Source organism: Salvelinus fontinalis, chromosome 35 (genome assembly GCF_029448725.1).
Source record: "Salvelinus fontinalis isolate EN_2023a chromosome 35, ASM2944872v1, whole genome shotgun sequence".
Lineage (NCBI taxonomy): Eukaryota > Metazoa > Chordata > Actinopteri > Salmoniformes > Salmonidae > Salvelinus > Salvelinus fontinalis.
Genome location: NC_074699.1, coordinates 20,507,353 through 20,533,519, shown reverse-complemented (window position 1 = coordinate 20,533,519; position 26,167 = coordinate 20,507,353). Strand labels below are relative to the sequence as shown.

Genomic DNA, 26,167 nt, shown 5'->3' with positions numbered 1-26,167 from the left:
CCTGTAACAGATGGTCCAGGGATTGGATCAGAGCTGATCTCATTACGAACAGTAACCGTTGAATAAAACTGAAGGGATAACTATAATCTGTTACTGATGATGCACCTCCTCTCTACATACTGTAGTTTATCATACCAGCACGGTGCGATTCAGAGTCTTTACGTTGAACGTGAGTGTCAGTGTATTCTTTCATGAAATATAAGATGGAGGCCGACCCACTCACATGAATCAGTGTCTGATCCCAGGCAAGTACATTTAGTTCATCTATATTATATATCATTGATGGTTGTTTTATGGAAGGTGTACTGCACACTTTACAGCAGTAAAATAAAGTAGAGTAAAACTTTCTGTCCTCTGGTCTGTGACTGATGGTAAGTGAGTCTGCCAGTGTGTCAGGGGGATATTAAGGCTCTGTGATGTTAATTTATCTCATTGTGACTTGATGAAAGATGCCCTCCTCCCCTGTGTGAGTGAGAGACGTCACTTTGTTCTGCCAGAGTGGAGCGCAGTGTGTTTTGATAGGCCAATTCATCTGAGCCCCCTCATATAGCCTACACCAGAGCTCTGCACAGTAACAACCTCTGTAACCACACCACGAGGTTGGGTTCAATCCCATGTCAATGCCAGGCTGAGGCAATGCAGGAAATCGAATCAATTGAAATTCAATTTGGCGGCAGGTAGGCTAGTGGTTATGAGCATTGGGCTAGTAACTGAAAGGTCACTGGTTTGAATCCCGAGCTGGCTAGGTGAAACATCTGTCAGCGTCTGCTAAATGACTAAAATGTCAAATTTAAACCGATCATTGCCATAGAAAATCTTGGGAATGTGCTGTTTGTTTGTGTGCTTCCATTGCATCAGGAAATTAGTTGGAAGTGACCTTGACTCTGGCCAGCTGGTTGAATCCCCAGTGGTTATTTGGCTGGAAGCCTGGAACATAATATTAAGTCAAGACAATCATCCAAAACACATTATCAAATTTGAAGTTTTGTATTGGCCTAGTCAAAGTGCAGACCTAATCCCAATATGACAGGACTTGAAACAAGCAGATCATGCTTGAAAACCCATAGATGTCGCTGAGTTAAAGTAGTTCTGCATGCAAGAGTGTGCCTAAATTCCTCTACAGCGATGTGAGAGACTGATCAACAACTACAGGAAGCATTTGGTTGCAGCGGTGGCACAACCAGTTAGAGTGTAAGGGGGCAATTACATCGGAGCATGGACTCTACAAGGTATCGAAAGCTTTCCACAGCAATGCTGGCCCATGTTGACACTGCTTCCCACAATTGTGTCAAGTTGGCTGGATGTCCTTTGGGTGGTGGACCATTCTTGATTCTCACAGGAAACTGTTGTGTGAAAAACCCAGCAGTTTTGCAGTTCTTGACACAAACCGGTATGCCTGGCACCTACTGCCATAACCCATTCCAAGGCACTTAAATCTTTTGTCTTCCCCATTCACCCTCTGAATGGCACACATACACAATCCATGTCTCAATTGTCTCATGGCTTAAACATATTTCTTTAACTCTCAGGGATAGGCGTCCCGCTAGCGGAACAACTTTCGGTGAAACAGGAGGGCGCGCAATTCTAAAACATTTTAAACATTTAGGAACATAAGTGTCTTTATATCGGTTAAAAGCTTAAACTATTGTTAATCTAACTGCACTGTCCGATTTACAATAGGCTTTACAGCGAAAGCATGCCATACGATTGTTTGAGGACGGCACCCCACAACAAAATATTTTTCCACCAGCACAGGTTTCATAAATTCACAAACAGCGATTTAAATATTCACCTACTTTAAAAAAAAATCTTCCTCTGATTTGTCATCCAACGGGTCCCAGCTACAACATGTAGTTTCGTTTTGTTAGATCGAATCCTTCTTTATATCCCAAAAGGTCTGTTAGGTTGGCGCCATCGATTTGAGTAATCCACCCGTTCAACATGCAGAGAAAGGAATCCAAAAAGCTACTGCTAAACTTTGTTAAAACGAGTCAAAATACGTTTCTCATATTTCATAAGGAAAGAAGTATGTTCAATAGGAAAACAATATTAGCAGGTGCGCGTCCTCTTCGTCGCGCACATAGACTGATTTCCAAGTCTGTATCCCAGTACTAAAACTCATAATTCTTCCCCGTTTGGGAAGAAACGAGCCTGAAACCTTGAACAAAGACTACTGACATCCAGTGGAAACCATAGGAATTGCATACTGGGAGCTAGATTACTTTTATCCCTATATGTTCGATTGGAAGAGCATGCGCTCTCAAAATTAATTCTGGTTGGTTTTTCTTTGTATTCTCTCCTACCAAATCTATTGTGTTAGTCTTCCTACATTATTTTAACATTTATACAAACTTCAGAATTTTCTTTCCAATGGTACCAATTATATGCATATCCTGGCTTCAGGGCCTGAGCAACAGGCAGTTTTCTGAAGGCAAGTCAGTCAGGCGGAAATTGATAAAAATAGACCTTAGCCTGAATTAACCTGTCTCCACTTCATCTACACTGCTTGAAGTGGATTTAACACAATTCATTAATAAGGTATCATAGCTTTCAGCTGAATTCACCTGGTCAGTCTGTCAGTGTACATTCGTCATTAAAGAAGACTTCACAAACCATTTCTTCAGCAGTTCCAGCACCTCCAAAAGCCCACTTTCACCCTAGACCAGACTGGATGACCGTGGCATGTTTGCTTTGTTCCCTCTCCATTGGAGCAGCAACCCACAGTCTGTAAAGGCCCACACTCGCAGGATGTGATTGACTGGGCTGCTGACCCAACCAGTTATGTCCTCCACATTCTCTGAATGAGGAGGCCAGATAAGCACATTGTGTGGCTCTGAGATGGACTGCTGCTCTGCTGCGTTGCTGGCCAGTCGACTTGCCACCATTGTGTGATTCCTGACCCTAAGATGTCTTGCAACATGAGAGACACCAAATGGTCTCTCCTGGATAATTTTCAACCTTTTTAGATATGTTCATACGCCTTTAGTTGTGCAAATGGATCAAAATGCCCATGTCTCGTGGAAAGAACATTTTGCATCAAAAGGATCGCACGTCTTGGTTTCTGGAAGATGTTCAGATTGGGATATTTTCAGCGTCCTTTAATTTTACCCTAGCAACATCACATGCCAGAAGAATGTGTCAGATCGATCTAGGTGGATATGTATTTGTCAGAGGCAGATGTGACTGGGCTCAAGACAGACTGGTGTTATAAGCTTGGGCTTGCCCTACATCCTTTCAGACATCTGAGCTGTGCCTTATCTGCTGCATCGCTGGCCTGCTTTCCTACCGCTACAAAGGGATGGATCACTTACAAACACTGCCTGGACAGATTAACATACCTGCCCTGGTATGAAAGTGGAGATTAAGTTCATTGCCAATCTTCCATTGTCAGTTCACACTGATAGCGGTGTACTAGCTGCCAGACTACATGTGTGTGTTTTCACTTACCTTTGTCGTGTGTGTGAGAGAGAGTCGTTCTTTAGATGTGTTCTTAGAATTTTCTTTGAATTGCTTCTACACCTTCTACCCTTCACCATTCAAGCATGTTGTTAAAAGGGCCTCTGGTCCTGCAGTTAAGCCAGGTTCCATGACACTTGTTAGTGGGACATTGAGCACTCGAGTAACTCTGACATTAATCTTTGACTCGCAGCTCATAGCCGCGTCTAAAGAGATCTCTGATGGATTGGTTGATCCACTGCCACAGTGCAGCGCTCTCTGATCCTCTTGTTTAACAGGGCCTGGTCTTCGCCCTGTGGGTTTAATGAAGGGAATACATTAGTCTAGCCTAACGCCCATCAGTCAGGCCTGGATAAATGAGGTTAAAGTGTTGCAGGGGGTTGTTTGAGGACAGCTGACCCCCCAGAATTAAATGGCAGTTACAAGACGTCCCACTATAAGACAGGTACTGGAGGCATTAAGTCCCTTTCATATTCTTTAATTGCTCATCGAGGGCCATGGCTAACAGCTTTCATATGCTGCTGCTTTCATAGAGTTCTGGTGGCTCAGTTTCAGTGTTCCATAGAGCCACATGCTGAGACCACATGCAAGTTATCAATGGAGGGTGTCAGTCTCTCTCAGCCCACTGGGGTATTTCCCGTGGGCTATGATAGAACACCATAGTACTGGTTTATTTACTCACCCTGAATGAGAGTCTGCTGGCTGGGCTGCTTTCCTTGGCAGTGGAGCTGCTCTCTGCTGATCTGGTGTATCCTACCCCTGGCATTATCCGCTCCCACTGATTGTCCTGGGGAGCTGATGGTTTGGAGGACGTTTAGTATCCGTGTCCATCCGGTGGAGCAGAGTGAGCGGAGGAATGAACCTGCCTGGAATGTGGTGGTCCACATTCTCTACCGATCCCCTACAGTGCTGAAAGATCAAACCGGAGAGGCACAGACCCAATGAAAAGTCCTTTTGTGGAAATGGCAAATCTAATTTGTTTCCCCCACCGTAAGATGGTAGCATGTCAGTTCATTTTGCCTTTCCTTGCTGCCGGCAGGCCCTGCGGCCCCAGACTCAAGGTCAGGCCTGCTGGAAGGGAACAGTCTAGTGTTTCATGACCCTCGCTCACTGACTGACTGTTTTTCTCTGGGCTACAGCTGAGTCGGGACAGCTGAGAGGCAGCCAGAGCCAAGGACTTGTCTACATGAGTTTGTTTTTTGTCGATGGCCATCTTAGACCACAGTATCACAGGGAGTGCATTCCTACACAACCTCCTGAATCTGTTAATTTACTCTCTCCAAGAGCTCCATTCATAGATAATGCACACTGCCTGGAGACAATTATGTAGTTTGTAGCTAATGTACACTGTGTTTATATGGGTAAATCACATCAAGATGAGGACTTATATTCTCTCCTTCCCCCCCGTTCTCTCTCTCGTTCATTCGCTCTCTCTCTCTTGCTCGTTCTCCCTCTCTCTCTCGTTCTTTGTCTTTCTCTCTCTCTTTCCCTCCCTCCCTCTCTCCGCCTCTTTCTCCCTCCAGGCATGGGACTCGTTGTGCAGGTGAGGTGGCAGCGATGGCCAACAATGGGATCTGTGGAGTCGGGGTGGCTTACAACGCCAAGATTGGAGGTACAGTACCATAGAACAGAGGGAGATTGATGTCATCTCTCTGTTTCTCCTCCATTTTATCTTTCAATTCTTCACGTTTTCTGACTGCTAAGACAGCTGAAATACGCATGTGTGCTGCCTCCGTACTATTCTGAGCTCAGTTTGAGCAGGAGTTGCTCAAGGATAACTCTTCCTCCTCCACTTTTCGCCCGAGATGACAGTGAGGCTCTATGAACATTAGGTGTGTGTGATAATCTGTGTGCAGCGTGGCTCCTCTGAGCCCATGCCTCAGTGTAAGCGTGTGTAATCCCTTTAATTAGAGCCATCTCTTTTATCCAGTCAGTTCATGCTCTCATCTCATTACCCCTCTGCATGTTTTATCTCTCCATGCCGCTGCATGTTTCCAGCTGTCACAGCCTGGCTAAATCCAACTCATAGTTTTAGTCCTTATTGGTCACATCCAATAGCTGCCTGCCGCCACTTCTCTACTGTCTGGAGTAGTACTGTCTCATTTAAACCATGAACATACATACAAGTCTTATTCGGTTAGTTGAAAAATGAAGTCTGCAGAAGTTTTAACAGTGTATGCCTCCTGCATTCAGCCTCTTCAGCACGACTGCTTCCTTTATAAAGGTAGACTCCTGGGCAGTGATTAAACAGTCTGTCTTGGAACCTGCCTGTTAATGAGATGGTTAATGAGCAGCAGCTTCTGCTCACCTTCCCCACTCAGAGGACAGAAACTTTCTGACCAACCACAGTCCTTCCAAGACTGCAGCAAGGGTGCCCTGTCATGCGTAAAGGAGAGTGAAGCAGAGGAACAGCAGGCTGTGTGTGTGTGTGTGTGTGTGTGTGTGTGTGTGTGACCTACCCGCAGGCTTGGCCCAGTCCGGCAGCTGCCTGTTAATAAGTGAGTAGAAATACCCACTTCTAGAAATAAATATTTTTTACTTTTTTATTTCACCTTTATTTTACCAGGTAGGCTAGTTGAGAACAAGTTCTCATTTACAACTGCGACCTGGTCAGGATAAATCAAAGCAGTGCAACACAAACAACAACATAGAGTTACACATGGAATAAACAAACAGAGTCAATAATACAGTAGAAAAAGTCTATATACAAATGAGGTAGGATAACGGCGGTAAGGCAATAAATAGGCCATAGTGGCGAAATAATTACAATATAGCAATTAAACACTGGAGTGATAGATGTGCAGAAGATGAGTGTACAAGTAGAGATACTGGGGTGCAAAGGAGCAAAAATAATAATAATATGGGGATGAGGTAGTTGGCCAATAAGAATGTGGTGATTGACAGTCGAAAGCCTTGGCCAGGTCGATGAATACGGCTGCACAGTATTGTCTCTTATCGATGGCGGTTATGATATCGTTTAGGACCTTGAGCGTGGCTAAGGTGCACCCATGACCAGCCCGGTAACCAGATTGCATAGCGGAGAAGGTACGGTGGGATTCGAAATGGTCGGTGATCTGTTTGTTAACTTGGCTTTCGAAGACTTTAGAAAGGCAGGGTAGGATAGATATAGGTCTGTAGCAGTTTGGGTCTAGAGTGTCTCCCCCTTTGAAGAGGGGGATGACCACGGCAGCTTTCCAATCTTTGGGGATCTCAGACGATACGAAAGAGGTTGAACAGGCTAGTAATAGGGGTTGCAACAGTTTCGGCTGATAATTTTAGAGAGGGTCCAGATTGTCTAGCCCGGCTGATTTGTAGGGGTCCAGATTTTGCAGCTCTTTCAGAACATCGGCTATCTAGATTTGGGTGAAGGAGATTTGCACTGCCCCTTCACCAGCTCTCATACCATACACACCTACACAAACACAACTATGTCTTACTATACACGTGAGGACTTTTTGCAGATCAACAATTGATTCCCATTCAAAATCCTATTTTACACCTTACCCTAAACCTAACCTTAATTCTAAACCTAACCCATAAGTTAACTTTTTTACAAGTGAGGACCAGAGAAATGTCCTCACGTCTCTGAATTGTATTGGTTTATTATTCTTGTGTGGCATTCTGGTACTCACAAGTATAGTAAAACGTGTGTGTGTGTGTGTGTGTGTGTACACACACACACACACACACACACACACACACACACACACACACACACACACACACACACACACACACACACACACACACACACACACACACAGGGAGAGATTAATCTAATATCCTATCACTCTATGGCAATGACTACCAATGAAAGGCAGGTCTTTGTCATCCCACCAGAAATCCTACCACTATTCCAGAGCACAAACTGTAAGCTCAAGCTTTGACCTTAAGATTTAGAAAGCTGTATTGGCTTCAACCCACCTATAGAAGAATCCCTGTGTGTTGGTGGAGGTAAGGGGTAGCAGAGATGGACGCAGCGCTCCCCAGATAATGGGCTATCTCCGCCTATAAAACTATTTGCTTGTTTCGTTCTGAGCTCTACGGGGACCCTGAGTCAGTGCCCTCGCCGCTGGATGCCTTTGGAGAACTTCAAAGGGCTGAACTTTGTTTGTTTACTTTAACCGGTATAAGGGCAGTATGGATAGCTTGACCCTCCATGCATCAAAGCAGCCGACGCGGTTGTTTTGAAGATGTCTGCCTTCGATTTCTCAGCTTTCTGTCTGCTGGGCTGGGATGAGGGTGTGGAGAGAAAGAGGATGAGGAGGCTCTGAAAACTGCCCTAGAGGCTGGCGCTAGAAAACGTTCTAAATTAAATTCAGAATCGATGGCTTTAATATACAAAAAGCGCTGGCATATCCCAATTCAAGTGTCCCTCTTCTGCAGAGGGGATTTGTGCAAAGCAAAGTCCACCCGGATTCAAACGTCATCTGTTTTCTTGGGAGGGAAACAGAATGTTCTCATTTATCACCTGTAAACGAACCTTCAGTATCAGCGCTTCTTCAGATCTAAGGCTTATTTATCACCAACTCTGCTGCTGACTGTTTGTTTTTCTGTGGAACACTTCCTACGACAGGTTTTGGTATTTGAGTTTAACCTCACCTGCATTTCTCTTCAAAGAAAATGAGTAGATGGTTACTAGATTGTGTGTGTGTAGGAGTGCGTATGCTGGACGGGGAGGTGACCGACGTGGTGGAGGCCCAGTCTCTCAGTCTGAACCCACAGCACATCCACATCTACAGTGCCAGCTGGGGCCCCGAGGATGATGGGAAGACGGTGGATGGGCCCGCCAAGCTCGCCAAGGAGGCCTTCCTGCGTGGAGTGACCGAGGTGTGTGTGTGTGTGTAAATATCTGTGTGTTCTGGGCCTCAGTTGTGCCGCGTTCCCAATGCCTGCCTCCCCATCAATAGTTTGTGTGTGACTTCCTCTACACACAGCCAGTAATTATGTAGTAAACTATTCAACCATTTTGAAGGACAAAGGCGGCTTGAACAACGCAAGCGCACTTCATGACCCAGACGATTATGAATGGGGAAATTTGATTTGGTCACAGTGGAAGTATCAGGCTTTCTAAACTCCACTAAGGATAAAATAATAAATGGCCTGAACAAATACTGTAGGAAAAGAATTTAATACAAAGTACTGAAAATATTGTACATTCATAACCACCTAAAGTGCACTTTACACAATCATTTCTCTTCACATCACTACCGTACCACAATTGTAGAAATAATTTCAGAGTGGGAGGATATTTGTGTTATGAGAATATCTCAATAAAACGCCATTGAGCTCAGGTCACGTGCACATTTTCTTTTGCATGTGAAAGGCTAACAGATGTAAATAGTTCATGGGGCTTTAACGTTACTGTGGCAGGATTCAGAGAGCCTGAAGTCTTAGCTCCAGCTCCTCCGTCTCACATGGGCATCCGGGCAGAGCATTGGCATACTGCCAACCCTGAGACAATGACATACTGCCAACCCTGAGACGTTACCTGTGTGTGCGTGTGAGAGAGAGACTATTGCTTTTAGGCATTTTGATCACTACTTAAAGAGCAGGATGGTTACTGGTCCTGGTCTTTCGTGTCAATGGGAAACAGTAGCTGGTTTGCTGAAGGCTCTGTCCTTTTAATGGGCTTCTTACTGTATACAGCCTCCACCCCAAAAATGTGATTACAAATGCTTATACTATAGTTAACTTCTTTTGGCTCAAATCCCGTTAACGGGATCGATTTGACAACCGCCAGTGAAACTGCAGGGTGCCAAATTCAAACAGAAATCTCATAATTTAAATTCCTCAAACATACAAGTATTATACACCATTTTAAAGATAAACTTCTTGTTAATCCAACCACAGTGTGCGATTTCAAGAAGGCTTTACGGCGAAAGCATACCTTGCGATTATGTAAGATTAGCCTAGTCAGCCACCATACAGATACCCGCCATGTTGTGGAGTCAACAAAAGTCAGAAATAGCATTATAAATATTCACTTACCTTTGATCTTCATCAGAATGCACTCCCAGGAATCCCAGTTCCACAATAAATGTTAGTTTTGCTCGATAAAGTCCATAATTTATGTCCAAATGCCTCCTTTTTGTTTGTGCGTTTAGTCCAGTAATCCAAATGCACAAGGCTCTAAGTTCTATTACAGTTCATAGAAATCTGTCAAACGATGTATAGAATCAATCTTTAGGATGTTTTTATCATACATCTTCAATAATGTTTCAACCGGACAATTCCTTTGTCTTTAGAAATGAAAAGGAACGGAGCTCGCGCGTGACTAAACTAATGGCTTTCTGCCAGACCCCTGATTGAAACAGCTCTTATTCACTCCCCCTTCACAGTAGAAGCCTGAAACAATGTTCTAAAGACTGTAGACATCTAGTGGAAGCCTTAGGAAGTGCAATATGACCCCATTTACACTATATTGGATAGGCAATCAGTTGAAAAACTACAGACTTCAGATTTCCCACTTCCTGGTTGGATTTGTCTCAGGCTTTTGCCTGCCATATGAGTTCTGTTATACTCAGACATCATTCAAACAGTTTTAGAAACTTCAGCGTTATCTATCCAAATGTACTAATTATATGCATATTCTAGCTTCTGGGCCTGAGTAACAGGCAGTTTACTCTGGGCACCTTATTCATCCAAGCTACTCAATACTGCCCCCCATTCCCAAAGAAGTTAAGCAATAAGGCACGAGGGGGTGTGTTTAGTCTTTATATGTGTGAGTGGAGGGAACAGTAAGCATCCAGACTGCAGACGTATAGGGGCCATATGCCAGGCTCTCTGTAGTGTACACATGGAAGCCTGCATCCATCTGATCCCAGCTCTAAGGGTAAGAGGGTGTGAGAGAGCCAGTCATAAAGCATTGAACCGAGCCACAGAGAGCCAGGGCCAACGGGCCATTCAGACGAAGAACCATCAGACCTTATGGGGCAAACCCCATCTGAGGGCCGTTACTGGTGCTCTGTCTGCCTCCCTTTATTACAGGTCTGTCAAATAAAAAGCATATGGCATGTAAACACATACTATTCTATAGGGAGCCATGGCGTCATCAGTAGCTCCAGTCTGTTGTTTACACTGTTCATGATGGTTGCGTGTGATGGTCAATGTTTAGAGGCTGCACCACCCAGCACAATGGAGCATTCTGTTGGACTTTGATATTTATTCACTGTGAATGCTGAATAGCACAGATTTATTGCTCCGGGTTTGTTGATATACGGTCCCTGTTGTCTTGTATTGCGGCCGTGGTACATTAAAGCTCTTTGGATTCAAAGCGTCTGAGTGATCACACGGTCCTGTGATGTATGGATGAGCTGTGGCAGGCCTTTCAGAGATGGACCCTGGAAATAGTTGTGCTGTAGTATCAATGGGAATCTAATTTAGATTGAATGACACTGTGTTCCCCTCTTTCATTAGCTGCACCACACCAAGATATACATGCATGTGGTCATGTACATCAGAAAGGCCTGTCTAGAAGTGGTTGTCTAGGTTTGTTATTGACTCTGTTCTGTCTGTCCGTCTCCCTCTAGGGCCGTGGGGGCCTGGGCTCCATCTTTGTGTGGGCGTCAGGGAACGGCGGGCGTGAGAAGGACAGCTGTAACTGTGACGGCTACACCAACAGCATCTACACCCTGTCCATCAGCAGCTCCACCCAGAACGGCAACGTGCCCTGGTACAGCGAGGCCTGTTCCTCCACCCTCGCCACAACCTACAGCTCTGGCAACCTCAACGAGAAACAGATAGTGAGTTCAGTAGACACGTGGTCGCGCACACACATACATACACACACACACATATACACTTACAGTGGCAAATGGAGCGGGGATTAATAAACATACTGAACACACACTCATTCACTCCCAGTGTGAGCGTCATGAGGAGAGCGGGAAACGTTTGTCTGTACAGTCTGAAAATGGGCATGTCAGAAAGCAGAACATTAAACTGAGTGGTGGTGTGCATTTAGGGTGGAGGAGTGTGTGAGTCGGGGCTCCTGTCCTGTGAGAGTCTTGTGCTCTGTGGTTCCAGGGCCTCAGTGGTATTATGTTGCTAACTGCAATGGGAGATCACACAGCTTCCACTGAGCTTTGAAGAGGAGGAAGTCTATTTTACAGCATATTAGTCAGGGGAATGATGTGTGCTTCAGTGAGAAGTAAGAATGGATGGATGGAAACTTTTGATGTATAGCCAGCGTGATTTATAGAACCAGGTTGACTTGGCTCCTGGGATCCGTAGAGTATCTCAGATGGTTGAACCCGGAGCCAAAGCACTAGTCCAGACTCTCTAGCTGTACTCTAGACGTTTGAGCATTTCTGGATGTCCTAGTTAGCCTGTATCCTGTTGCACTTCTTTCTTATTTTTGTTGCACTTTGTCGGTGTTGTATTGGTTTTAGTGCTCCTCCTTCCAGTCAGATAGACTAAGTCAAATGCTTACTGGACTGTTTGGTGATTCAAGGCAGGTTTTGTGTGTGTGTGTTCAGTCTGGAGGAATGACTGAGTCAGTTCTCACTGGCCTGCCTCAGACAGCCATGGCCTGCAGTGACACTATCTCTTTCCCACTTTCGTTCTTATCTCTCTCTTCATAAACTCTTGCTCTTTGCACTCTTACCCACCCGCCCTCTGAGGCCCATTTGAATGAAGAACTGTAAAACGTTAAAATCCCATCTCCATGTCTCGCCCTTCCACACACACACACACACACACACACACACACACACACACACACACACACACACACACACACACACACACACACAGGAGGGATGTGGAGGAAGGAGAGCCTCTCACTAGGAGAGATTACAGTACAATACTGTATAATGGACGTTCATCCCAACCTTTTGCCATGAGGCATCATGTGTGCATGATTAATGAATTGGTGTATGTTTCCACATTCATGATTAATCATGTTAACCATGTGTTGATAAATCAACATCTATCAAAGTAGATGTGGCTGAGTAGAATATGTTTTTTATAGTGTATAACTTACACTCCTACTGATTGTTTCAATAGAAAGTTATTTTTGCCCATATATTAGGTGTTAACATTTCGGCCCGGTATGCGCAGCACCATATCTAACTATAAACTCTCTTCCTGTCAGGTGACAACGGACCTCAGACAGAAGTGTACTGACACCCACACGGGCACCTCCGCCTCGGCTCCACTGGCTGCTGGGATCATCGCCCTCGCACTGGAAGCCAAGTGAGTGACTCTTACCACCGGTCTGTCTATCTCTATCTGTGTCTCTGTCTGTCTTCCTTTGGTTGTCTAATGTTTGTCTCAATGTCCCCTTGCCTGTTCCTATTTTTCTCTCTATGATCTCTCTGTCTGTCTCCCTCCTTTGTTTTTTTTGTCTGTTCACAAATATTTGCCCACACACACACACACACACACACACACACACACACACACACACACACACACACACACACAGAGATGTCTCAGAAGTTCGACAAACTCTTGGGGGAAGGCAACTGTCTTGTAATAATGCATTGTGGATCAGAATAGATTAGTCAGTTATCTCCTATCATTCTGCTATGTACGTTTCATCAGCTCAGCACTGTAGTCTGGTTAGGCAACGGGGCACGTGTGACTTGTTAAAAACCTCTGTAGTTCCCTGTCCATTAAAAGTGTCTGACTGTACTGCAGAGCTTTGACTTTCCCTTCAGTCAAAGCTGACCTTTAAGTAAAAGAGAGCTGATGAGGTTTAAACTCTGTGTCGCTGGGGTACTGTACACTATTTGACTCTGTTTTACTGTAGGCTTTTACTGTTGCTCTGCTGGGTGGAACTGCAGTAACACAGGGTTTTATACGGAGAACAGAGGAGAGTGTGGGAGAGCAGAGATGAGAGGGATCTCTGGTCTTTTTATCTTTTCAATGCAGTAACATTAAGCCTGATGTTCAACTCTTCTTGCACACTTGGGCACCTAATGCCATTTCCTTTGCAGTTTGTCGCTATGCATTGTGGTACAGTAGGATATGTTGTTGCGTGTTGTACTGTCTAAATAATTATGTTAAGTGTATTTCAGATCTGGAATCTTCTATATTGATGAAAGGTATGGTTGTTGTGTGTGTGTGTGTGTGTGTGTGTGTGTGTGTGTGTGTGTGTGTGTGTGTGTGTGTGCAGTAAAAACCTGACATGGAGGGACATGCAGCATTTGGTCGTGAGGACCTCTCATCCCGCCCACCTCCTCACCAACGACTGGAATACCAATGGGGTCGGCCGAAAAGGTACAGCGAGGCGTTCCATTAGCTGAGCTCGGTTGACCATCACTCCCGTGCCCTGTCAGTTGCACAATGGAGACTGATCTATATTGTATTTACATCAATTGATTTAAAGTTGCCTACATTAAGCAATTACAGAAAGCCATGGCTCCAAAGTTCAGGGAGAGGTTTTACTGGGCACACAGCAGGGTACATGCAATAATCTAATAGTGAAGAGGCCCTTATTGAGTTGGAACTGGAATCGTGATGAAGTAGCCTTTCAGCAGTCTGATATCGATCTCTCTCTTTTTCCTTCTCTCTCTCTCCCTCTATCGCTCGATCTCAGTAAGCCACTCATATGGGTATGGTCTGCTTGATGCCAGTGCGATCGTGTCTCTGGCTGAGAACTGGACCAACGTTGGGCCCCAGAAAAAATGTGTGCTGTCCATGGTGGCAGAGCCCAGGTGAGCTGCACGCATACACTCACACAACAGCTCTACCAACTCTACCTGTAATACCACTCACTGTTTGGCTGGCAGGAGCATCAGTACTAGCTTCATAGGGATTACATTGGTTTTGGGAATAGTACAGTTAACCTACCAGGTGATTAACATATAATAAACCTATGTGATCCTTAATAGAATAGGATGCTTCAGATTGTGTGTGTGTGAGAGTGTCTCACATCTGGGGGGGGGGGGGGGGATCGGCTGTGGAGGTGATGAGCGCTGCTGTGTGTGGGCTGGTTTGTGATTGGCATTAGGTGTGAGAGGTTCTCATGTGGGACCAAGCTGTCATACCTCAGTGTGACTGCACGTCATGTTTCCATTCTGAGCATGGCACCGGGGGCCCATTGATATGCTCTGCTGGGTTCTTGTGTGTGCGCTAGGGTGATGATCTTTTGATCCTGGGGGAGCATGTTTAAGGGAAATAATCACTTACAGATTAGTCACTCTCTGCTTCCATGTTCTCCACGCTTCCCTGGCTGTCTCTAAACCTCTGTCGATATTTTACTCTTTCACTCTCTCACTCCTTTGCTCTTGCTCTCTGTACCTCTCTCATTCTCTTTCCCTCTGTCTTGTGCTCCTTCTATCTCTTCCTCTGTCTCTATGTATTCCTCTCACACTTTCTCTATCTCTCCTGTCTTTAACCCTGCCTCTGCTACATACAGTAGCTGACAGGATCCCAGCCCTGTTGTATTCTTTCTGTACTGGTCCCCAGATCACAGCCTACCACTGGAGCCTGTGTTAAAGGTGTTAGTGGCATGGTGTTTGTGCAGTGCGCATTGAACAGTGCAAGAGGTGTTGCTTCTCCTTCACTCTGACTGCTGCGGATTGGATCCTAACATTTTAAGGGATTTAATTAGGAGGAAGCGGTGTGTTTTTTCACACCCAGTTCACCGATTACGGCCCGTATTTTCTATTAGCTGGGCGCCACGGCTTTTGTAAAGCCTCATGCCCTCCTCTCTCTCCCCAGCCCTCCTCTTCTCCTCCTCTGGGTTCAGTTGTTGTGGATGTGGGTAAGCTGCTAAGCGGATTGAGGGGAGTCTAGGGAGCCTGGTACTTTTCTCCTGTAGAGGACAGGGCTGCTGCAGGACCTGAGCTGCTAATCCTCTTTCAAGGCTGCAAACCCTGTGCCCTCAGCAGGCTCTCTCTCACACACTAGTCTCTCTCTCACACACTAGTCTCTCTCTCACACACTAGTCTCTCTCTCACACACTAGTCTCTCTCTCACACGCTAGTCTCTCTCGCACACGCTAGTCTCTCTTGCGCACGCTAGTCTCTCTTGCGCACGCTAGTCTCTCTTGCGCACGCTAGTCTCTCTTGCGCACGCTAGTCTCTCTTGCGCACGCTAGTCTCTCTTGCGCACACTAGTCTCTCTTGCGCACACTAGTCTCTCTTGCGCACACTAGTCTCTCTTGCGCACACTAGTCTCTCTTGCGCACACTAGTCTCTCTTGCGCACACTAGTCTCTCTTGCGCACACTAGTCTCTCTTGCGCACACTAGTCTCTCTTGCGCACACTAGTCTCTCTTGCGCACACTAGTCTCTCTTGCGCACACTAGTCTCTCTCGCACACTAGTCTCTCTCGCACACTAGTCTCTCTCGCACACTAGTCTCTCTCGCACACTAGTCTCTCACACACTAGTCTCTCACACACTAGTCTCTCTCACACTAGTCTCTCTCACACACTAGTCTCTCTCTCACACACTAGTCTCTCTCTCACACTAGTCTCTCCCACACACTAGTTTCTCTCTCACACACACTAGTCTCTCTCTCACACACACTAGTCTCTCTCTCACACACACTAGTCTCTCTCTCTCACACACACTAGTCTCTCTCTCTCACACACACTAGTCTCTCTCTCTCACACACACTAGTCTCTCTCTCTCACACACACTAGTCTCTCTCTCTCTCTCACACACACTAGTCTCTCTCTCTCTCTCACACACACTAGTCTCTCTCTCTCTCTCTCTCTCACACACACTAGTCTCTCTCTCTCTCTCTCTCTCACACACACTAGTCTCTCTCTCTCTCTCTCTCTCACACACACTAGTCTCTCTCTCTCTCTCTCTCTCTCTCTCACACACACTAGTCTCTCTCTCTCTCTCTCACACACACTAGTCTCTCTCTCTCTCTCTCTCTCTCTCTCACACACACTAGTCTCTCTCTCTCTCTCTCACACACACTAGTCTCTCTCTCTCTCTCTCACACACACTAGTCTCTCTCTCTCTCTCTCACACACACTAGTCTCTCTCTCTCTCTCACACACACTAGTCTCTCTCTCTCTCTCACACACACTAGTCTCTCTCTCTCTCTCTCTCTCACACACACTAGTCTCTCACACACACTCAGAGAACCATTATAGTCACGCACACAGATGCTGTCACATGCTCACTCCCAGCTGTGACATATTTCTCATAGACACCAGAAGCCAGCAACATGAAAACACAAGCCACTCCAAGCCAATTGTCATCTTCAATCACTATGCTGTCTTTGTGTAAATGTATGTATTTGGTCATATATGCTGATGTGCTGTTTATCTGTGTCAGGAACATTGGTAGTCACCTGCTGATCACCAAGACAGTGGATGGCTGTGTTGCGACAGCCAACCATGTGAGCTCCCTAGAACATGCCCAGGCCCAGCTCACCCTCTCCTACAACCGCAGGGGCAACCTGGGCATCTACCTGACCAGCCCACAGGGTACCCGCTCCACACTGCTCGCTCCCAGGTACACACACACACACACACACACACACACACACACACACACACACACACACAGTCTATTACATACTTCCTGTCTTTCTCCTCTGCAGGCCTCATGACTACTCATCAGAGGGCTTTAATGACTGGGCTTTCATGACCACACACTCCTGGGATGAGGACCCCCTGGGGGAGTGGACCCTGGAGATGGTAAACGTGGCAGGGGCAAGCGACTATGGTAAGACACCTCTCATTTACTACCTTATTTGCTATTGTTATGTCTGGAACATTGTCTGGGAGCTAAGAGAGAGAAAGAGAGAGTGACAGGGTTTCTGTTAGTGCAGCCGTGTCTGACTAGCAGTGTCACTGAAAGAATGTGTGTGTGACGGGATTTGTGTTTGCATTTATCTGTGCATCATATGTGTTTGATTCATTGATGTACTGCGTGTGAGAGAGAGTGCGTGCATGTGCAGTAAGCGCTTGATTTATGTGTTAATGGATTTGTGTATTTCATAGTGTGTATGTACAGCATTCATGTGTTGATGATTTTGTGTGTGTGAGATGCTTCCAGATCGCTAACAGGGAGTGTTTTATGCGAGGGGCAGCAGTGTCCATGCCTTGAGAGCTTTCATTTTGATCCCTTTTATACAAGCTGTCAGGCAGTCTCTCTCTAGCTCCACACACCCACCTCTAAATCAGCTTCATTAAACCAGGGAGAGTAAATCAAGCAGGGGAGGGGAGGGCCCTGCTGTCTGACCCATGCTGACCCAGGCTAACCCAGGCTGATCCAGAATAACTTTGACCTAAGGCCCATCCAGGCCCTCTCAGACAATCTTTTTGGGGTTTATTTGTAGTTTTCTCTCTTGCTCTTTCATTTTGTTTTCTTTCTCTCACTCTTCTCTCTCTTTCTTGCTTTCCCTCCCTCCCTCTGGCTGTAGATCTCTCAGCCCCCCCCCCCCTTCTGGGATTTAGGAAGTTGGCCCCTCAAAGGGCTCGTCATATAAATGGCTCTCCCAGGAAGTGTTGTTCTGAACTAACGGGTCTGTAGAGAAACACCAGAATATATGCTTATACATTTAATGCTTTACTTCTAGGAATCTTTTCCTGTCATTCCATCTAGGAAATCCAAGAATATAAAAGGAGCAGGTTAGAAGCTGCATTTACAGAACCCACCCTGAAGAGTGCCAAAGCCTTGTTGGCGTATACGGTGGCTTGGAGATCTGTGCTGTTGTTGCTTATGTGTAACACTCTCTCCCTCCCTCTCTCTAGGCACTCTGACTCAGTTCACCCTGGTGCTGTATGGTACAGGCTCAGACTCTCCCAGCTCCACAGCCAAGGACCTCTCTCAGTCCAGTAACGGCAGCTGTAAGACTTTTGACCTACAGCAGATCTGCATTGGTAAGAATATTACTGTTGGTTACTGTAAGAGAATGTAGATTCTGTACCTAGGGTTAGGCCACTAGGGTCTCGTAGAGCTGTGGTGTGCCCAGGCTTTTGTTCCTGCACAGCACAAATGCACCTAAGTTAATCCATCATGGTCTAATGGATCAAAAGTCTGCCCCACTGTGGCTCTGCCGGCTTCAGTTGCCTACCCCTACCCTAAACCTAACCATTTAATGAACAGGTACATTTACACTGTACAGGTAAGACCGGAGAGATGAAACGCTGGCTCTCCTATCAAAAGTGTATGGCTTGTATAGGTTAAACCCTAGAGCAGGAGTCTCCAACAGGTAGATAGCTAGCTACCAGCAGCTCGCAGCCCACCTATGATAAGCTTGCCAATGAATTCTTAAAGTACATGCATTTTTTTCATGTGTTCCATCGCAAACTGTCGTAAACATAAGGCTCCTGGCTACTATCCAATCAAAGGCACATTGACATTATCCCATCCCTGGTTAGCCACTGTTGAGTTAAAAATCCAAACGTAACACAATATCTGGCAATTCAAATCCGGCAATATTGTTTGGTGAGCGCGTTTGTCTAATGATAGCCGGCGTCTTGTGGGTAGACAGGACTTTCCCCATAAACCTTCTCAATTAAATGTGAACAAACATTTAACCTCACAGAACTAGGCTATGTCATGATTATTTGTATCAATTGTATCGATTGCTTTGCAAACTGCCATGTTCTATAGACATCAACTTGTCTTCTGATGTGGTTTAAGCATTGACATGGACACCATTTTTGTTTCTTTATGAATAATTGTTCTATTTAGAGTAAAAGATCAAATTAAGCTGCGAGAAATGATTTCAGAAAATACAAAACATAATTTTATGGGGCCTGTCATGACAAATACTGTTTATTAACCATTATATTACCCGGGTATATTGACAGAAAGCACAAATCTTGTTCACTAAGGATCCGGGGAAGAGTTGCATGGTAGAGGAGAATAAAATAAGGTGCCTATTTGAAAGCTATAAAAAAAGAGTAGCTTGTGACATGTTTACATTTTTAAAGTAGCATTCATGCTAGAGGTTGGAGACCACTGCCCTAGAATAAGACCGGGAGAGACAGGAACAGTCTGACCCCTGCAGGATCCCCTGGGTATGACAATTTAACACTTGTTTGTATACTGTATCAGATAGTGAGTGGCGTAATGGCATAGATGTAGGTTGTGAAGCTAGAACTCTGGATGGTTGAGTTTGTTGATCAGCTCGTCCTCAGAGACATCTGCTGCGATAAAGTAAACATGGGGGCAGATTAGCGAGGACTGCATTTTCCGAGCTAAACTGACTAAGACGCACCTCCAACACACAATTCTGCCCCAAAACAATCCTAAAAATAGGACAGGTAAAACATTGGTTTTACCAGTGGGTTACATTGGTTTCAAGTTTGCATCCGTACATATTTGACGAGCTGATCATAGTGAAAAAGAAAATAATTTGCCGTTGTGTAAACACATTGATTCTCATTGCAAATAGGTCCAGGATAACTCCTGATAAAGTTGGATAGCTTAGTCATGGGAATCAGGACTAATAAAGCAAATGCAACTGCCTGTTTTAGGAACAGTAGGCCTACCAAATGGATGGGCATTCATAAAATTCCATTGCAGGCCGACATTGTAGGCTACACCCAACCGACTGACGCCAACATCAATTGGGCGTCTTTTTTTGGTCCTATCCGGACCAGTTTCTTTTTTGTTGTTGATTTCAACGCCCACGGATGTAGATTTTGGGTCCGGAACAAATCTGAACCAATTATAGACGCCTATGTTTGGTTTGGGCCTCCCGAGTGGTCTATGGCACGGCATCGCAGTGCTAGCTGTGCCACTAGAGATTCTGGGTTTGAATCCAGGCTCGGGAGACCCATAATTGCCCCAGCATCGTCAGTGTTAGGGAGGGTTTGGCCGGCATGGATGTCCTTGTCCCAACGCGCACTAGCGACTCCTGTGGCAGGCCGGGCGCAGTGGACATTGACATGGTCGCCAGGTGCACGGTGTTCCCTCTGACACGTTGGTGTGGCTGGCTTCCGGGTTAAGTGGGCGTTGTGTCAAGAAGCAGTGCGGCTTAGTTGGGTTGTGTTTTGCAGGACGCACGGCTCTCGAAATTCGCCTCTCCCGAGTCCGTACGGGAGTTGCAGCGATGAGACAAGACTAACTACCAATTGGATACCACGAAATTGGGGAGAAAAACGGGGGGGGGGGGTTTGGTCTGGACCGACCTTCATTTGGTCCAAACATAGACGGCTGGCTATAAATTACGTATTTTCAACTTTCATTAAGAACTGAAATTTTACCCAATTTGAACATCTGGAAAATATGTATTTTAACCTTTCATTCAGAACCTAAAATGAACCTCACTTCAACGTCTGGAAAATACTTAATTAATGGGACTATTCTAGTTTTGTGGGGGTATAGGAGGAGGGTGGGAATTTTTGTTGGTCTCATCTAGAGCAGCAGAACAGCCAGGACAGGGCCTGGCTGTGTTCAACACATTCAGCCAGTTAGCAGATGACAACTCTTATTAGTGCAGCCAGACCAGCCCTGTAGACATACTGTATCATTTGTTGGAATTTAGTCCCTACTCCTCCCTCTTGCCTCTGTCATCAACCCCTTCTCCCTCAACACTGTCACTACTCCCACTCTCTTCCTCTCTCTTCCTTCCTCTGTCCTCCTCTTTTCCTGCTGTCCCCTTTCATTTGATCCTTCCTCTCTCTCCCACCCACTTCAACTCTTTCAACAGGGAGAGAATGACAACTGATTATGAACCAAGTAATTAGTTTGGGGTAATAGTCTGTCTGACCGTGTAGGCTGGGGGGAATGCGCCTTGGGTGGATGCGGAGGGGGGGTGTGGAGCCTCAGTAGCTGTCTGTGTGAGATTAGCTTTCCAAATCATTGGGGGAGATAAGGAGTTACAGGGTGCTGCTACTGAAACTACTGCGGTGATAACACACTAATGCCACTGCCAAACTGTTCACATGGATGTGCAGACTTAGTACAGATAAATGCTTCAGAGCTTATTAGAAAGTCCATATCTGCGATATTATTATTTCCAACTGGGTTGGCAAAGAACGGCTCAGGGCATATATATGCTACAGTGCATTTCTCCTCAGATTGATGAGGGATTTACACACGCTGCATTTGTCTCGGCACACAATCTGCACAGCTCATCAACACATTCACACTCCAAACAGTTTGCGGCAGGAAACTGTTCATTCTAGCAGAAGCTACATGAACATTATGCAGCTTGAGTTGAGGGAACATTCACAGGCTCATGATTTTAATGCCCCAGAATGAGGCGATGCGTAATGTGCTGCATGATTGTCGTGGCAGACTATTCAAATACAGTTCACATATTTGAAGCTTTGTCCATTCATTACCGGTGGTTGTGCACTAACCGTGTTAAATTAAGAATTTGAACACCAGCAGTACTAAAATATGTCTGTTTCTCCTCTTGTCTCCCTGTATGCAGAGTGCAATGGTGGCTACTACCTCTTCCAGCAGGGCTGTGTGAGGGGCTGTCCAGCCGGCTACACCGCAGGCTCCCAGCTCCTCAGTTACACCATGGGGAACTCTGTGGATCCGGCCTCCGTCCCCTCCTGCCTGCCCTGCCAAGCCCCCTGCCTGACCTGCAGCGGCCTCAGCCCCAGCGCCTGCCTCTCCTGCCCCCCTCACAGCCACCTGGACCCTGTGTCCAGCACCTGCCTGCACCTCAACCAGATCCAGAGGGAGTCCCCTGGCAACTTCATGGTGGGCCAGGGCAACACCGGTCCCCGCCCAGAGCTCAGCTCACGCCTGCCCGTCACCATCGCCGTGCTCAGCTGCATGATCATCATGGCCACCTTCGCTGGGGTGTTCGTTCTGCTGCAGCTGAGATCTGGAGTCCTGGCCAAACTGCCCTCACTGGAGGAGGCCGGCTCAGGACTGAGGGGGGGCTTCGGCCTGGGGGGCAGCAGCAGAATGGTGTCGTACCGCGGTATCCCTACAGTGTGGGGCGACGAGGGGGTGAACACTGACTCCGACAATGATGAGTTTGACGTCCACAATGAGAAGACTGCCTTTATCAAAACACAAAGTGCTCTTTAACCCCCTCCTGTCTTCATATTCCTGCTTTCTACAGCATCTCCCCCAATCACTCTGAGTCGTCTAATTCCGGGCTCCCTGTCCTCATGGTCCCCTCCTCTGGTTTCTCTTTCCCTGTTTCGCTCCCTCGTTCTTCCTTTCATTGGGTTTCATCCCCCAGGTTAAGTGTTCCACTCTGTAGTGGGTGACCTGATGGGAGACGAGTCACGTGGAACAGGGATGGCCTGGGCGCGCTCGGCGCTCGCTTCACACTCGGGTGCTTTTCTATTAAACTGTCTCTCTGTGCCCTTTCGCCCTCAATCACCATCAGACAGAGTGTTTTCTGAACACAGCCCATTTCCCGGACGGCTCCAGGGTTTCCCTGCCACAATAAACAAACCATTATTGTTTGCTCTCTCCCTCCTTTTTTTCTTCTTCATCTCCAGTTCCAGTGCAGTAGCCAGATGAGATTGTAAATTGGGGGTACACTGTGTGTTCAGTGGACAGCGAGATCGGGGTAGCGTCAGGTTCTGAGAAGCCACAGCGGAGTCCTCAAAGTCCCACCATTTTGGTGAATCAGCCCCAGGCCCTCCCAGAGCTGCTGAGTGTGTCCATGCTGCAGTATGACTGTATCTCTCTCTCAGCTCTGACTGGATACAAGGCTATGAGTCCATGAGACTAGCAACGCTCACTCTACCCCCAGCATGGGGGGGATGGTGTTCGGGCCGAGTGCTCGCCCGCTGCCAGATCTCCAAAGATAGGTCAGCAGTTCACCCAGCTACGTCGCCACACTTTACTGGGCCTCAGAATTTTGACCAAAATAATATTGCCTCTATGATTTAAAACCCCATTCCCAAGGAAATTGGCTTTCCACTGAAGTATTTTAATTGCTCAGCTTCTGAGGGTGAGAGTGTTAGTGAGATGTATTGTGGATGGGGCTCAGTACAGTAGAAGTGACTTTTAGCTTCTCTGAGCAGCAGGTAGTGAGAGGAGTGTGTGATAGAGAGAGTGGTTTTACGCACTGCAGAGGAGAGAGAGAGAGAGAGAATAACAAAGACTGGCCATGATTACCAGACGGGGCTCTCTACTCTGTTGCTCTTTTAATGCTGTTCATCACACACACTTTGCACTATGTTGGTCTTATGTGTGTATGTGTTTTTGTGTGTCTGAGTGTGTGCCGGCCAAGTGTGTGAGCAGGTGTCCAGTTGAGCAAAAGGAAGGAATGACCACATTAGGAATACTAAGGATGTGGTTGTGTTTGTAGGCTCAGTTATGATACCTGTTGGCCTATGTAGTTTCCCTGTCTGCTGTTCTTTAAAGAACTGCCTATGTTAAAGAACTGAGGTTGGCTATAATAAGCAAACTTCTTTTAACATTTTTTATCTGTCAATGAGACTTATCACAGCTTCTCTCCACTCGCCCTCTAGTCGTCATCAGGGATGTCGATGCAAACTAGAGATAATTTGTTTAAATACTTGCCAATGAATTATATCCTGAACGACACTACAGCTCAGATGTGTTCCAAGGGAGGTTTTTTTTCTATTCAAACTGTATCTTTATTGAAAAACTTAAGTGAATTTTTGGCTGCATATCTTCCTTCTACAATCTGTACCTCATTAATTCATCCATTGGACAAATATTGGATCCAGCCATCTTTTTTTTTCTTGAAGTTCTTTTTCGCTGAGTGGTATGTCATAGTGACAACATGCATATAAGATTGATGCAGCTGCTCATCCCGTCCTCACTCATATCACACAGCAACGGCAGCAGAGTATATGTGTTCCATAGCAATGATGAAGGATTATATAGGTCAAAGGTGAAAGCTTTTCAGAGAAGGATATTTCTTTTGAACCTTAGGAGTTTTCCTTTCACTGATTTACACTTCTACAGTAATAATAAGACGGAAATGTCTTTATCTACAGTGGTAGGGCTGCGGTCTCGCTCATTTTTGTCTCTCTCCTCCCCTACTCTGTCTTGGCACAACTTAAATGTAATTTAATATATCCTGATTTATGCCCTCGGAATATATTGTTTTCATGATTGTTTTTTAAGGTGTGGGGGGGGGATCCCTGTGCTTTAATTCTTATGTAATTATAAACATTGCTGAGGAAGACTTAATCTTCAATACACAGATTGGGGAGTTGCTATCCTCTGAGTGCAAAGTATTGACGGCCAACTTTGAGCAAAATATGTAATTATTACACAGATGGAATAGTGTGCCATTTAGCCTTGGCTGATGTAAGGTGCAGTAATGCTGTCATTGATGATAATTTGTTCCCTTAAATTTAAGAAATAAAAGATAGATCCTAAGAGATTTATCTTCCTACCAGAATTATAGTTGAGCCGTGGCTGAGGCAATCATTTGAATGTCCCAACGTACTTCCCCCACTTACATTGTTTCCTGTAAGTTGGTCACTCCTGAATGTAAAAATCTCTATTGCATTATAACAGTATGTCTAAGGAAACGGACAGCTGCTGGGAAAGAGGTTGTGCCCCTTGCAGTGCAGCCTCAATACTACATCTGACTGCAGCAGAGTTTCTGGCATTACCAAAGACAGGGCAATTTAGAGTTGTGTTCAGTACAGTTCTGCTCCAGATTGCTGAGCCTGAGTTAGGGAGATGACGCAATCTGAGGTTTTCTATGTGCATTGATTCATAAATCAGATGAATATGTCCTCTTTTAGCTCTTTCTGTTATTCCTCTTTTTTAATGCAGAGAGACCTTTCCCTCTCCACCCCCTGCTTGGTGATGGTGGTGGAGCAGACATTCTGTATGCTGAGATACAGCGTTGGATGTGGAGGGAGCAGATTGAGAATGTATCCCATCCCCATACACTAAAGGGCTGAATGAGGCTGTGTGTGTGTTTATAACTACAGAAGAAACACACTCATGGGGGTTAAACAGAGCTCTGGACATACGGCCCATCCAGCTCTGTCCACCTCTCCACACCTCTCCTTATGAAGTCTTTGGCCTGGGGCTACATATTATACCTTACAGAAACAGTGACCTATGAATAATGTAGAAGAATGACTACCTTAGATGGGACATAACTCTAAAATAAGGCCTATTTTTGTACTATATATATGGTGCAGTGTAATTTTCTTGTAATTTAAAGATTTTTTTTGCTCTTGTTAAATGTGTCCTTTTTATTTAATTGATAGATTCTATGAAAAATAAAGATCTATGCAAACTTCAGGATTTGTCATGTGCTTTTCTATGTGATTTAATGGTTGGCTGTATTTCAATCAATATCTTCTGTCCAGCTAGATTGAGTAGAGTACTTTATTTCACCTGAGTGCTGTGCACTAAGAGTACAATGGCAGTTCATATATAGATTCAAAGGATAGCTCTACAGGAGTTGGACAATTGTGGTAAATGAAAGTAAAAGTATAACTGTTTCTTACATCCGCAGTACTGTGTATTGCACCAGAAGAGCTACAGTATGTGGCCTCCACCCAGGGTTGGGTAGGTTACTTAACATAATCCGTTCGTTACTAAACTCAGCAAAAATAGAAATGTCCATTTTTCAGGAGTGTCTTTAAAAGATAATTTGTAAAAATCCAAATAACTTCACAGATCGTCATTGTAAAGGGTTTAAACATGGTTTCCCATGCTTGTTCAATGAACCATAAACAATTAATGAACATGCACCTGTGGAACGGTCGTTAAGACACTAACAGCTTACAGATGGTAGGCAATTAAGGTCAGTTATGAAAACTTAGGACACTAAAGAGGCCTTTCTACTGACTCTGGAAAAACACCAAAAGAAAGATGCCCAGGTTCATTACTCATCTGCGTGAACGTGCCT

The 26,167-nt window shown here is 45.5% G+C and overlaps 1 protein-coding gene across 3 annotated transcripts in view; it reads left to right on the top strand.

Annotated features, from left to right (window-relative positions):
- The window catches only part of LOC129834491 (furin-1-like), a 97,052-nt gene extending 71,498 nt beyond the window's left edge, over positions 1-25,554 (top strand). For all 3 annotated transcript variants that reach the window (XM_055899531.1, XM_055899530.1, XM_055899529.1), the window contains exons 7-16: positions 4,980-5,068; positions 8,114-8,286; positions 10,989-11,201; positions 12,554-12,654; positions 13,580-13,683; positions 14,003-14,120; positions 16,705-16,884; positions 16,973-17,097; positions 18,129-18,257; positions 21,770-25,554. In XM_055899531.1, coding sequence (XP_055755506.1) covers positions 4,980-5,068; positions 8,114-8,286; positions 10,989-11,201; positions 12,554-12,654; positions 13,580-13,683; positions 14,003-14,120; positions 16,705-16,884; positions 16,973-17,097; positions 18,129-18,257; positions 21,770-22,383 — 1,846 coding nt within the window. In that variant the 3' untranslated portion in view covers positions 22,384-25,554. The remainder of the gene's footprint in view (positions 1-4,979; positions 5,069-8,113; positions 8,287-10,988; positions 11,202-12,553; positions 12,655-13,579; positions 13,684-14,002; positions 14,121-16,704; positions 16,885-16,972; positions 17,098-18,128; positions 18,258-21,769) is intronic.
- The last annotated feature ends 613 nt before the right edge of the window (positions 25,555-26,167 follow it).